Source organism: Doryrhamphus excisus, linkage group LG10 (genome assembly GCF_037039965.1).
Source record: "Doryrhamphus excisus strain RoL-2023G ecotype Guam linkage group LG10, RoL_Dexc_Guam_v1.1, whole genome shotgun sequence".
In the NCBI taxonomy this organism is placed as follows: Eukaryota; Metazoa; Chordata; class Actinopteri; order Syngnathiformes; family Syngnathidae; genus Doryrhamphus; species Doryrhamphus excisus.
The window spans coordinates 16,936,054-16,949,221 of NC_136366.1; the positions used below are offsets into that span (position 1 = coordinate 16,936,054).

General features: G+C 40.8%; 1 protein-coding gene across 2 annotated transcripts in view; it reads right to left on the minus strand.

Annotated features, from left to right (window-relative positions):
• Positions 1-355: 355 nt before the first annotated feature.
• The window catches only part of stxbp1a (syntaxin binding protein 1a), a 46,770-nt gene continuing 33,957 nt past the window's right edge, over positions 356-13,168 (minus strand). Inside the window, exons 19-20 of one of the 2 annotated variants that reach the window (XM_058053828.2) lie at positions 11,308-11,465; positions 356-3,873 (exon numbers count right to left, since the gene is read on the minus strand). In XM_058053828.2, the coding sequence (XP_057909811.1) occupies positions 11,356-11,465 (110 nt within the window). In that variant the 3' untranslated portion in view covers positions 356-3,873; positions 11,308-11,355. The remainder of the gene's footprint in view (positions 3,874-11,307; positions 11,466-13,168) is intronic. The other variant, XM_058053837.2, reaches the window with a different exon arrangement.

Consider the following 13,168-nt stretch of genomic DNA (forward strand, 5'->3'; position numbering starts at 1 on the left):
AGTAGTAGTAGTAGGGTAGTAGTGTAGTGTAAAGGTGACTATAGGGGTGTTACTTTGTGTCTAGAAGGCTCTAACAGTGTTCAAATCTGTATTTAGAAGGTCACAAACAGGTTTTCTGTGCTCGTGGAAATTCACTAATCACAGTCAGGAAGCAATTAACCATAATTATTGTATATACCTTCTACACCGGGACTGCAGTGTATTCACGGAATGATGCCTAATAGTTATAACAGCCACTTTTATTGCAAATGTTGATCCAAACATGGAGAAGATCAACCTCAAGTTAGCAGGAGAGTGAATAATGATAATGTATCGTTTTTAAAGATTCATTAAGTGAAAAGTGCAACAAAAAAAATGTAGTGGAAGCCAATTTATTGGACAGCCTTAGTACATATAAGGTACACATGGAAGTATTTTTTGTGCTTCAACACTTGCAAACATACATTCCCAATAAGTTGAAGGACAGACTAATGTGCCGTTATTTATTTTTTTTTCAAGATAAAGCAGTTGAAAAGAAATCAATGGATTTGACAGTTAATCCTATACAACAGAAAAAGAAAGTACACAAGTAAGCGTTTGCAGCACAGAAAATGCGTTATAGTGCAATATTCCACTTTTGCTGGGAAGGGGGTGACGGGGGGGAGGGGGTTAAACGTGTTTTTTTTACTCTTGCAAAGCCATTCACCATGGGAGGGGTTTACATTGCACCAGAGGAAAATCAGGCAAAGAAACCATATATTTCTATATTTCTTTTTTGTTTGTTTCCTACTGACCACTAACAGCTACACACGTCACAAATACAGTGGCTGCACATCGCCGTCAATTCATAAAGGAAAGCTAGCACTACTTCACAGTCAACAAGTGAGACGCTAAACGGCAACAAATACACAACACTACTCAGTGCAACATCATTACTAAGCCATAAGACGGGATACAATACTGAAATACAACTGGCACTCATCCAGATTCATCACTCACTTGCAAACATGGCGTCTGTCTATCAAGCGAGTCCTTCGGTCTTGGCATTCAAAGGTATTTGCCAAAACCTCCACACTTCACCTTCAACTCAGAACTGTACATGGAAATGTGTATTCGAGAAACTGTCCCGGCTCATGGGATCAACTACAGTGCAGCCCGTTTATGTCGACGCCCCTCAGACTGGATGAATCTAGTTGCTGATAGAATCCAGAAGCTTACTTTGCACTGAACAGGAAGTTGCAGTGTGCGCTTTAATATGGTGTCTCTATACAGTAGTTGTTGTTCACGCTGTTAGTCATAATGATGATGTTAACGATACTAATAAAAAAGCGGTTGGCTATGCAGTTAGCACAGTAGTTATGTTGCAATTTCCCGGAACAGTTGCTGTAATTTTTTTTTTTCCTCACAGTTTTTCCGGAAAAATTCATGCATGAATAAATGCATTCATCAAAGATTATGACGATTTTTAGTCTTTCAAATTGATTGTAACAAGAGAAGACTGGAGAGAACACTGGCTATCAACCCAACCCGCAACCTCCTGTAAATTGTTAATAAAACTCAAGAAAATCTACTGGAGTTGAGTTAATAAAGCGTCCTTTACAGTCTTCTCAGCATTTTTTTTCCAGTGCAGGCTGGAAAACAACAGAACATTTGATAATGGTCAACGGTGAGAGTCATCCTCTTTGATGGTTGGAAGTACAGTAAAGTCTCGTTATATCGATATTCTCGGGAGTCGGAAAAAATACCGATATAACCGGACTATCCATATATCCGATCCTGCGCCAAACTGCATTAAAAGTGGGCGGATCTTTGATATGGCATGTAATTTTCTCCTTGAGTTCATGGATTGCGTACCTAGCATGCTTTTGTACTACAATACATTTTGTACTACAGTAAATAAAAATAAACTTACGCTGTAGTGATTACCGGTTACCGGGACATAATTCACCCCGGAACATAATACTCCCCGGAACTATCGATGGGGAAGGTGTTGCCACCCGGAGGGGTAGGTGCGAGGGACGGGTGTTTTCCGCTGTGTGTGCTGCACTCTGGTGGTGGAAGTGTGAAAAATAAAGTTGACTGGAAGCAGCCGTTCGCCGTGTTCTTTTTTGGTATTGAAATCCTTAAGCAAAGATTGATTTAAGCTGCTTTTGTATCGATATAAGCAGACCAAATTGGCTGGCGGGAGATGAAAAGGGCATCCTAGTAACCGGATTATCATAATAACCGTGTATCGTACTAACGGAGCTAATTATATCATAAAAGACTAGAAATTTGCCGGGAAATGAAAATAGTATCGTAATAAGTAGTAATTTGTTTTAACCGATATCGATATAACGAGACTTTACTGTACTCATTTTTATCATTGTATTCTCAAATAAGTCAAATTCAACCGTTCAACAGAACGGGGGATCGTGTTGGTCTAAAAACCCGACCTACTGGTATTTGTCTTGTAATTGAAAGGTCTGACTTTACGGGTTACAAGATGTGTCACTATGTCGATATTGTCCGAGTGTTAGAGAGCACAACCGGAGAGCAATTCTTTCATTTGTTTACAGGGGAAACTATTAAAACCGCAGGTCGCCGATAAAGACGGATAAAATATGCTAGTTTTCCTGTGAAAATCGGAGGGTTCATCGGGTCTTGTGTTTTATACCGACAACAGCAGTCGACTGCATGTTACAATTTAGAAAAACAGTGTACCATAGATGGGATTGTCGACATAAACAGTAGTGACTTAAGCGTGTTCCACTGTATTCAACCCTTTGGTTTGTGAGCAGGAGGCAGCCGCTTAGTAACGAGAAGTGAGCGTTAAGGCTATGTCCACGCGAACACAGATATTTTAAAAACACATATGGATCCATCCATGTGCATTTTGGCCAATCAGAAGCCTGACAAAGCAACCACAACCAACACACCTCTTCATCAATATAGTGAGACATTAGATGTAATGACTTACATGGAGCCCGGGAAACATCATAAGTGTGTTTTTTGAAGTCCATAATTTCATGTTCTGTGTATGATAATGTCTCACATATCTTATGACACAAAGCAAAATGCGTCGTTTTACCTGTCCGCACACAAACACTGTTTTAAGAGGCCAAAACGCATAGAAAAATCAGTTTTTAGAATATTCCCATAGGAGTGGACATGACCTTGAAAAGCATTGGCGTGGTGACCTTGCATAGATTGAGCTGTGAAACTTTGATGCTGGACTCGTGGTTTTGAAAGGAGTATTCTACAGGATGTTTTCAGTAGAGTATCCAAAAACAAAAACTTGTTAGGAAAAAGCTAGCTCCTAAAAAATAAATAGATCAAATGAAATAAAAACCAAACCCAAACAAACATCCACACTGGATACAAACACAGTAAACAGTCCACACCAATCCAAGCATGCTACTTAGTACAAACATCTCAAACGGGCAGCGGCGAGGGTGGGGGAGGGGGGCGACTCGTCTCCACGTAAATGTATATTTATATATATATTGCATGTTGATTGATATATTTTACAACATTTCAACTCTCCACCCGCCTTCACTAAGCTGATGGACAAGGACAGATCTACTTTGACATATTCTAGCAGGTTTTATAGCATACACGCTGAGATTTTGGTATGTCCCCTCCTCAATCTGTTTGGATATTTTCTTGCATCCGTTAAAGATGAGAATACTTCTTTAGTTTCAACATGTATTTTTTTTGTCGTATTTTTTTTCAATGTATTTATTCTCAAGCAGGATGCATACACAATAAACAACGTCAAGGGGGAGAGACTTTGACTTGTTAGGGGGGGGGTTTGTTGTTGTTGTTGTTTTTAACTTGTCACTTCCTCGTCTGGTTTGTTCATGGCCTTGAGCTGCTCCAGCAGGCTGGTGGGGGTGAAGATGTGGGTGGATCCTGAAGACACACACACAGACCACACAAACACACAAAAAGCGCAGTATTAGATGCAGGGAATCAGCACGGGCACAGGAGGAACATGTGTTTTCAGCTCTTGCTATATGGACCACTTCATGCGTCATTTTAAATTAGTACGCGTGTTTTAAGAATTAATATTACAAATGGCGACCTTAACCGTATTTTATGATGCTTTATGTGTCCAAATCTAGCTGACAAGCAAATTAGTGTACTAATGTGTATATTAAAAAAATTAAACATAACCCACATGCACATAACCCAGATGCCCCTTTATCTTCATCTTACAACAACCACTCAGTCATATAAGTTATTGTTAAAGATACAGTGGAACCTCGGATGTCAGACGCCCTGACGTAGTGCAACGATTCAAGCTAACATATTTTTTTGTGATACACATTCATCTTGGGTGTGTTATATCGAAACCAGGCCATTCATTGTGCAATTGCTACAATGACTGACGTCCCCGTAGAAAAAGCAACAGATCTGCTCTTTCCCTTGACTCCAGTTTCACTGATTCATGGGTACTCAGCCAAGATTCGGCTTTCACTGACTCACACTGACTGACTCAGTGGTGTGCCATGGACACTCGGGTTTCATTGCCTCACGGGTACCTGACTAAGACTTTTGTGTTTCACTGATTCAGTTACTCGACAATGACTTATGTGTCATTGACTCACGGGTACCTGACTAAGACTTTGGTGTTTCATTGACTCACGGGTACCTGACTAAGACTTTGGTGTTTCATTGACTCACAGGTACCTGACTAAGACTTTGGTGTTTCACTGACTCAGTTACTTGACTGATGTTTCATTGACTCACGGGTGCTTTACGGAGACGAGAGAGAGTTTCACTGACTCAGTTACTCTACAATGACTTATGTGTCATTGACTCACGGGTACCTGACTAAGACTTTGGTGTTTCATTGACTCACGAGTACCTGACTAAGACTTTGGTGTTTCATTGACTCACGGGTACCTGACTAAGACTTTGGTGTTTCATTGACTCACGGGTACCTGACTAAGACTTTGGTGTTTCATTGACTCACAGGTACCTGACTAAGACTTTGGTGTTTCACTGACTCAGTTACTTGACTGATGTTTCATTGACTCACGGGTGCTTTACGGAGACGAGAGAGAGTTTCACTGACTCAGTTACTCTACAATGACTTATGTGTCATTGACTCACGGGTACCTGACTAAGACTTTGGTGTTTCATTGACTCACGAGTACCTGACTAAGACTTTGGTGTTTCATTGACTCACGGGTACCTGACTAAGACTTTGGTGTTTCATTGACTCACGGGTACCTGACTAAGACTTTGGTGTTTCATTGACTCACAGGTACTTGACTAAGACTTTGGTGTTTCACTGACTCAGTTACTTGACTGATGTTTCATTGACTCACGGGTGCTTTACGGAGACGAGAGAGAGTTTCACTGACTCAGTTACTCTACAATGACTTATGTGTCATTGACTCACGGGTACCTGACTAAGACTTTGGTGTTTCATTGACTCACGGGTACCTGACTAAGACTTTGGTGTTTCATTGACTCACGGGTACCTGACTAAGACTTTGGTGTTTCACTGACTCAGTTACTTGACTGATGTTTCATTGACTCACGGGTGCTTTACGGAGACGAGAGAGAGTTTCACTGACTCAGTTACTCTACAATGACTTATGTGTCATTGACTCACGGGTACCTGACTAAGACTTTGGTGTTTCACTGACTCAGTTACTTGACTGATGTTTCATTGACTCACGGGTGCCTTACGAAGACGAGAGTTTCACTGACTCAGTTACTCGACAATGACTAATGTTTCATTGACTCACGGGTACCCGACTAAGACTTTGGTGTTTCACTGACTCAGTTACTTGTCTGATGTTTCATTGACTCACGGGTGCCTTACGAAGACGAGAGTTTCACTGACTCAGTTACTCGACAATGACTAATGTTTCATTGACTCACCGGTACCCGACTAAGACTTTTGTGTTTCACTGACTCAGTTACTCGACATTGACTAATGTTTCATTGACTCACGGGTACCTGCCTAAGACTTCAGTGTTTCACTGACTCAGTTACTTGACTGATGTTTCATTGACTCACGGGTACCTGACAAAGACTTTTGTGTTTCACTGATTCAGTTACTCGACAATGACTAATGTTTCATTGACTCACGGGTACCCGACTAAGACTTTTGTGTTTCACTGATTTGGTTACTCGACAAAGACTAATGTTTCATTGACTCACAAGTACCCGACTAAGACTTTTGTGTTTCAACTGATTCAGTTACACGACAATGACTTACGAAGATGAAAAACGTCTCAAAAAGACTGAAGTTTCAATGATTCACAGGTTTTTGAAAAAGACTGACATTTCACTGACTCACGCGCAGCTGACAAGGCCCAAGACTGATTCACAATACTCGACAAAAACTAGTTAAGACTCGGTATTCTCTGACTCACTGATGCTCGGTGAAGGCTTGGGTTTCACAGGCTCATGGTTGCTCAATCAAGACTTGAGTTTCAATAACTCACAATACTGAATAAAGACTTGGATTTCGCTGACTCACGGTTGCTCACTGAACATTTACAGCTTGTTTCAAGTTTCACACAATGGATGAGTTTAGTATTAAAGTAAGGGGGAGACTCTGATGCTTAGTGTCGATATACAGTAGATACTGTACATAGGCTATTGGGTAAGTATAAATCCTGCTTGTCCAGCGAGTTTCAGAAATAGGGGTAGAATACTCTTAAGCTGTTAGCTTTCACGATCAGCCAAATGTGACGCATTCATCTTTTATTTTATGAAATTATTGATGACATATGGTTATGGCCATTGCCCACACCGGAACTGTTCATACTTTCGTGACCCCCCCGGTTGGATTATTGTGACTCTGTTAATAGGCTGTCCTAAGAAATCTTTAAAGACTGTTCAGTCAGTCCAAAATACTGCCACCCACGTCTTAACTGGAACCAGAGCCTGGGTTCTGTCCAAGGTTTTCCTTGCCTTGTTTCAGTTGGTTCTCTGTAATAACTGCTGTTGTGATGTTTGTTTGTCACATTGTGTTTGACATGAGAGGTTCCACTGTACTTGAACTTTCTTGTCACAAGAAAAGAACAATTAAACAAAAAATCAATGTTTTTAAAGCACTGGGGTAAATGACAATCAACAGCCGTATGAGGAGATTTAAAACGCTTTCCACCCACTAGATGCTACTGTGATGTCAGTGGCTCTGGGGTCACCATGATAATGAAAGACTAGCTATTTTGTGTCCTCAAAATGATTTACAATTAGCTTTAAAGCCTTCACTAATAAAAAAGCCATGCAGTCTATCATGTGTCAAAATGCCTCACAAACACCCAAGCGGATATCATCTTCGGGAATTAAAGAAAACCAAACTATCCGCTGTACATACGAGTTCGACACTAATGACGTAAGATGAGCAATCAAGATAGCTGAAGACACATTTCACACTTTAAAAAAAACGTTTAAGGTGCTTGAGTGGAGTAAAGCAAATAGTCAGCCACATTTGATTTAACCTGATTTCATCAGGTAAATGGGAATTTTACAAACGGCACAATTTGATTTACTCCTTACAACAGGGTGTCCAAACGTCTACCATTATCTCTGCAAGGGAGAGGTGTCAACATATTGACGTGGGCAAAGATTTAGAATTGAGTTCAGTTCATGAAAAATGTAGTTATTGTAAATATCTAATAATTTATCTAAGTAATAACAAATCAATTTCATTTTCACAACAAACCAAAGGGTAGTAAAAAAACAATTTGCACACTTTGGACACCCCTGCTTTACACCATCAACAATATTAATATGTTGGTTTCTGCTGCAAAGCTGCATGTTTTATGGTTCTACTTTACTCTGATTTAGTTGTCCAGTTTCCAAATACAGTAATCCCTCGCCATTTCTCCTTTCAAATTTCTATCACGGTTTTGTTTGTTGAATAGTAGGTATGTCTATTGGCCAAAAATTTGCATATTTAAGGAAATAATAGGCACAATAATCTCTAACAAAAACAGAAGCTACAGTTCCCATGTCAAGCTCAAACTCAACTCTGAATCCTCGATGTTTCTTCCTGTTTAGCTCCCTAAACACACAAGCAGGAGTTTTATTTGTCTCAAATGTCTTGTTTTCTGTTATTATGTCTACTATATTGGGTAATAGGAGTGTAAATGTGACTATAGGGGTGTTATTTCATGTCCAGAAGGCTCTACTGTTCATAAAATGTATTTAGAGGCTAATTTCTATGCCTCTAAAATATTCTATTTATAGAAAAGAAATCCTACTTCATGAAAATTCACTTTGGAAGCAATTATCAGCAATAAACGAAGGATTACTGTATAGCCAAAATAAAACTTGGTCAAGTGGCCTATGGGAGGGGTTCATTGGCGCCGGCCACGCCTACTTCAAACACAGAGCTTTGTGCCTCAGAAACACAACGTTGTGACACACTGAGCTTCTCAACAAAACACTAAACTACTGAATGAGACTAAATCTAAAGACCCAAACAGCATGACAAAAAGAAATATTTGCTTCATTTGACGTGTTGAATGCGACGACAGTATGTGCCGGAGCAGACATACTGCTGAAAAACATCAACTCAAGTTGGTTTGGAAATGATATCGCTGTAGCGTCCAGGTTAGGGATGGGAATGATGTGCAGTGATATTAGAGTCCTGACGCAGACCTGGAAATTAGCATCTATGTTATTTATTTGGTAGTCGTTTGGAGGGAAAAATGTTGTAGCATGACTTGGCAACAGAATATTTGTGTTCATAACACTTGAAAAAGTAATTGTGTTGCATGTGCCGATGACTGTTTCCATACTGTAGTCTCAAATCAAATACCAGAAAGTCTCAAGTCATGTCTCAAGTTTTGTTGATCCGCATGCAAATTTTTTGGCTTAAGCCCTTTTATGTTCCGGATGCTTAAACTATCCTGACGAATACTGATGATGCTTACTAGTGGAGATTCAAACCTGAGGCATCCGCTCCAAAGTCCAGAACCACTACACCACAGCGGGCTCAAATCAGGTTTCAAGTCTTGAAATATTTGAGTCCTTACACTGTTTAGCGTTACTAAATAATAGCATTTTAACATTAGTAATTCAAGGGTGTAAAAAGATGCATTCAATGAGGCAGATTGTTTGTGAAAATTTTAGTATTTCCAAGTCATCATACTAAAGTCCAATTGCAGTCCCAAAACATTGATGTCAAAGTCCAAGTCACGTTACAAGTCTTTGATGATACTGTCAAGTTGAGGCCGAAGTGATCAAAATAGAGTCGTCCAAGTCCAATGACCTCGGTCGAATACCTCCGTAAGTGTCCATCACTGCGCACTCACCAGCGTACTGCATTTTGCACTTATGCACTCAAAATAGTGTGAGTACGTATTTCGAGCTATTGAACTAAACATTGAGTGTATATTAGTTGTTAGGTTGCTAAAGCATATCAAGTGGATGCTACACTGCCAAGACTGTCAGCAGAGAGGCGTCTCACACACACACTATTGTAAATGTTTGCATTTATTGTACTAGCGTGATTGTAATACAGTATGCGATGACGCCCCCTGCTGATGACCCGTTGCAATGTGAGCATGTGATGGCGAGGCTGTGAGTACACAAACAAAAGTGAGGCACAAACAAGAACAAGGGAGAGAAAGGAGAGTAATCCTTCTATGAACTCCAACCTTGTCCTGAAAGAAATCAAGGTGATTGTCGTAGCGACGGGATCATTAGAACACAAGCAGACAGTAAAAAGTGGTAACAATAACGGATGGATCTTGGGGTAGATTAAATCTGAAGTGAGCCTTCTTTACCATTGGGGGTGATTTAATCCACCCGGCAGAGATGGTGGGAGGAGGCAGCAGGGATGGGGGGGTACAACCCACTCAGGCATGGACGCTATGTAGCACATCTTTTTGGAGGCAAATTTTACTCTAATTCACCTTAATTTGCGTAGACTGCACAGATTACACTAATATACATGCTAAATAATATTTTCTACACATTTATAATCCGAAAAGCATGCTGGGTAACTTCAAGTTGAAGGAGGGTGTATGTGGGCTTCCCAGCATGCCTTGTGGTTTATAACTGAGTACAATATAGCATTGTTTTGCGTGTATGTGCTATATATTAGCGTGTAAGCGTCCACTTCGGTACCTGCATAGTCCGTGTGGTGCAGCTGCATTGTCCACAGTGTAAACCCTTTAAAAGGATACAATATTAAGTACCCTCATTTCCGGTGTTTAAGCCGCACCCGCTACATTTAGGGTCTCACTTTACGATAACGTACACAAAACGACAGAATTTACTGAGGAAGTAATGAGTAGTAGTAGTAGTAGTGGTTACTGAGGAACTCGTGAAGAACTAATGAGTGGTGGTTAGGGTTACGAAGGTTCGTTCCTCATTAACTACTAATATTTTGTGCACCTTAATGTAAAGCGTTACCAAATTTATAGAGAAAAAGATTTGTACATATGGTGTATAAACCACGCTGGTCTCTAAGGAGCACATGTCCACATCAAAAAATGACATATTGTGGTGCACACCAGTCCATGAGGAGCCAATCTCAAACTATGAAAAAACTCAACAAACTTCTCAACAAATTGGAAATGGCAGGCGGTCATTACTCAAGATAACAGCTAAAATCATCACACAGCAACTGGACACCCAAAAGGTAGCTAAGGAATATACAAGTCAAGCACCAATACGAGTTAAAATAAAAAACAGCTATTTTAAATTCATCCCATTATACATTCAGGCAGAGCATTTCATTGGTCATTGCTGCTGGGGCGCTGCAATGATGTCAGCCTCTCTCTGGGCTCATCTGGCTGCAGCACTGCAGTTATGGGATTACTCACGAGCGGCACAGTATTTATACGATCTGTAGTAGTTCTGAAGTAAAGGAGATGTGACCAGATTAGAACATAGCCAGAAATTAGCTGATCCAGGGTTCAAAGTTTAAGCATAAAGTCGCAGCTTATACACCGGAAAATGATGGTAACTTTGGTAACCAATTCATATAAAATGTAATCCAAAGACTTGATGAGTTGCTGGACATAGACGGGTTGGGAACATGAATGTGTTCCACTGTAGCTTACAAAGAGTGGAATCAGTAGAGCTACTGTATATGTATGTATTATACCTGTAGATTTACATAACACCACAAGTCTGTCAGTGTTTGGATTGAGTTACTTTTGGCAGAGTTTCAGGCGCCAATGGACAATGTTAGAGCGCTGCATGCCAGAGAAAAGGTTGCGAGGTACCCATCCCTGAGGGTGACAAGGAGGAGGAGGAGGCAGTGGAGGTACATAAAACACTAGTGGTTCAAAGAAGGACAATGAAGCCCTTGTACTGTGATAGTTCAGAAAGGGCTTCTTGAGCGGCTGCCTTTACTTTTTTCTGTGTGATTTCTCTCTCCCTCCCTCCCACTCTGTCTCTGCCTCACTCGTCTGAGGCCTCTGCGTCCTCAAAGGACACCCTAGTGGACTCTCGGAAGTCGGGGTGCTGCAGGTCCGATAAGAATTTGGTGGGGGTGAGCATGTGGGTGGAACCTGTAGGAGGAACAGAGGTGGCTTCACCACTCATCTCTCAACACCACCACCACGCCACGGGCCTCCTCCACTCTCTCCAAAAACAACAAAAACAAACCAAAGTGCTTCAAAAAACACAACACTCATTTGTAGATTCTCACACACACACGCACACGCACACACACACAGTCACATGTTGCACAACACACTCGGGATGCAGAGGGACAGAAAAAGACATTGCGAGGCTGCAATTTAAAGACAACAGTTGTTTTGAAAGACAACAAGAGCTGAAGCAGAGCAAAACTTAGAAGACAGCAGCACAAAGAAGCATTTAAACATCAACTCAACAACATTGCAAAGGGGAGAAGACACAACACACATTAATACACACTTCATACATTAATACACACGACATTGTCATGTTCTAAAGGTAGGCCTCGGTTTGGCCTTTCCTTGGTCCTGGTCTTTATTTTCTTATTGCTATTTCCTTTTGGCACCTGTTTCAATTACAGTAAACCTTGGATATATCTGACTCAGATATATCGGAAATTCGCTCACAACGGACAGATAAAGAACCAATTTTTCTGTAATGCATTTCCAATAAAAATTAATTGCATATATCAGATTTTTTATAACGGATTTTGCCTATTTCGGACAAAATCTCCAGTCCCGTTCCAATTTCCCGGATGGCCGCATCGTGTCTTTCTCCTGGCTCCAGATTTAGGACAAATATAAAAGTGAGTGACGTCAATAATACTAGCACAGCAGTGAATGAGATCTTAACCTCACTATTGGAAATAACGTAGGCCTGATGGGTGTAAAAAGTTAAATTCTCATTACCTTACGTCTCTTTTCATCGCCCAGTCCAGGTACATTGGAAACATAGTCAAGGAAGTGCCTTTTTATAACAGATAAAATCCGATTTACGCATATACCGGAATTAAATCCGATATATGCGTAAAACGGACATTTTCCGGTATACGCATATAACGGATTTCGCTTATATCGGACAAAACCAGTGGGAACAATTGAATCCGATATATCCGAGGTTTACTGTAGTAATTAGGTTCCTAGCACTTTTCCTGTTTTGTGAACTCAGGCCCTGTCCACACATAGGCGGATATCTGATAAAACAAAGTTAATTTTCCACAATTGATCATCCACACGAGCCCACAGATATCTGGAACTAAAAATGAAACAAACACTCAGATCAAAGTGTAGATTTGGAAAAAAATCCAGTTATATGTTTGGGTATATTGACGTAAATAACCAGAGTTTTATGTTTCCAAATGTCACTGTCTGTGACAAAGTATGCTGTGACATCACACCTGTGTTGACATCAGAAACAACATGGATGCCCTCACGACTGTGTTGGTTGTAGGTTGTTTTGCAAGCTCAAATACTGAAGAGCAGAGGCGAAGAAGCATTTTGAGGTTGGCTCCACGTCTCGTAATCGGCTCAGACGGCAGTTGTGGGTCAGACCGGGCGCACTGCCAACTCCCTCTGGGCCAAATTTGGGATGGAATTCCCGAATGTCACAGTCCTCGCTATTATACATCTTATTTATGTGGTTACATGTGGATGCCCGCATGGTGAACGAGTTAGTATGTAGGCCGCACAGTCAGATTAGGAAGACCTGGGTTCGATTTCTGTGTGAGGAGAGTTTGTGTGAATAGTTGTTTGTCTATATGTGCCCTGTGATTGGCTGGCCACCAGTCCAGGGT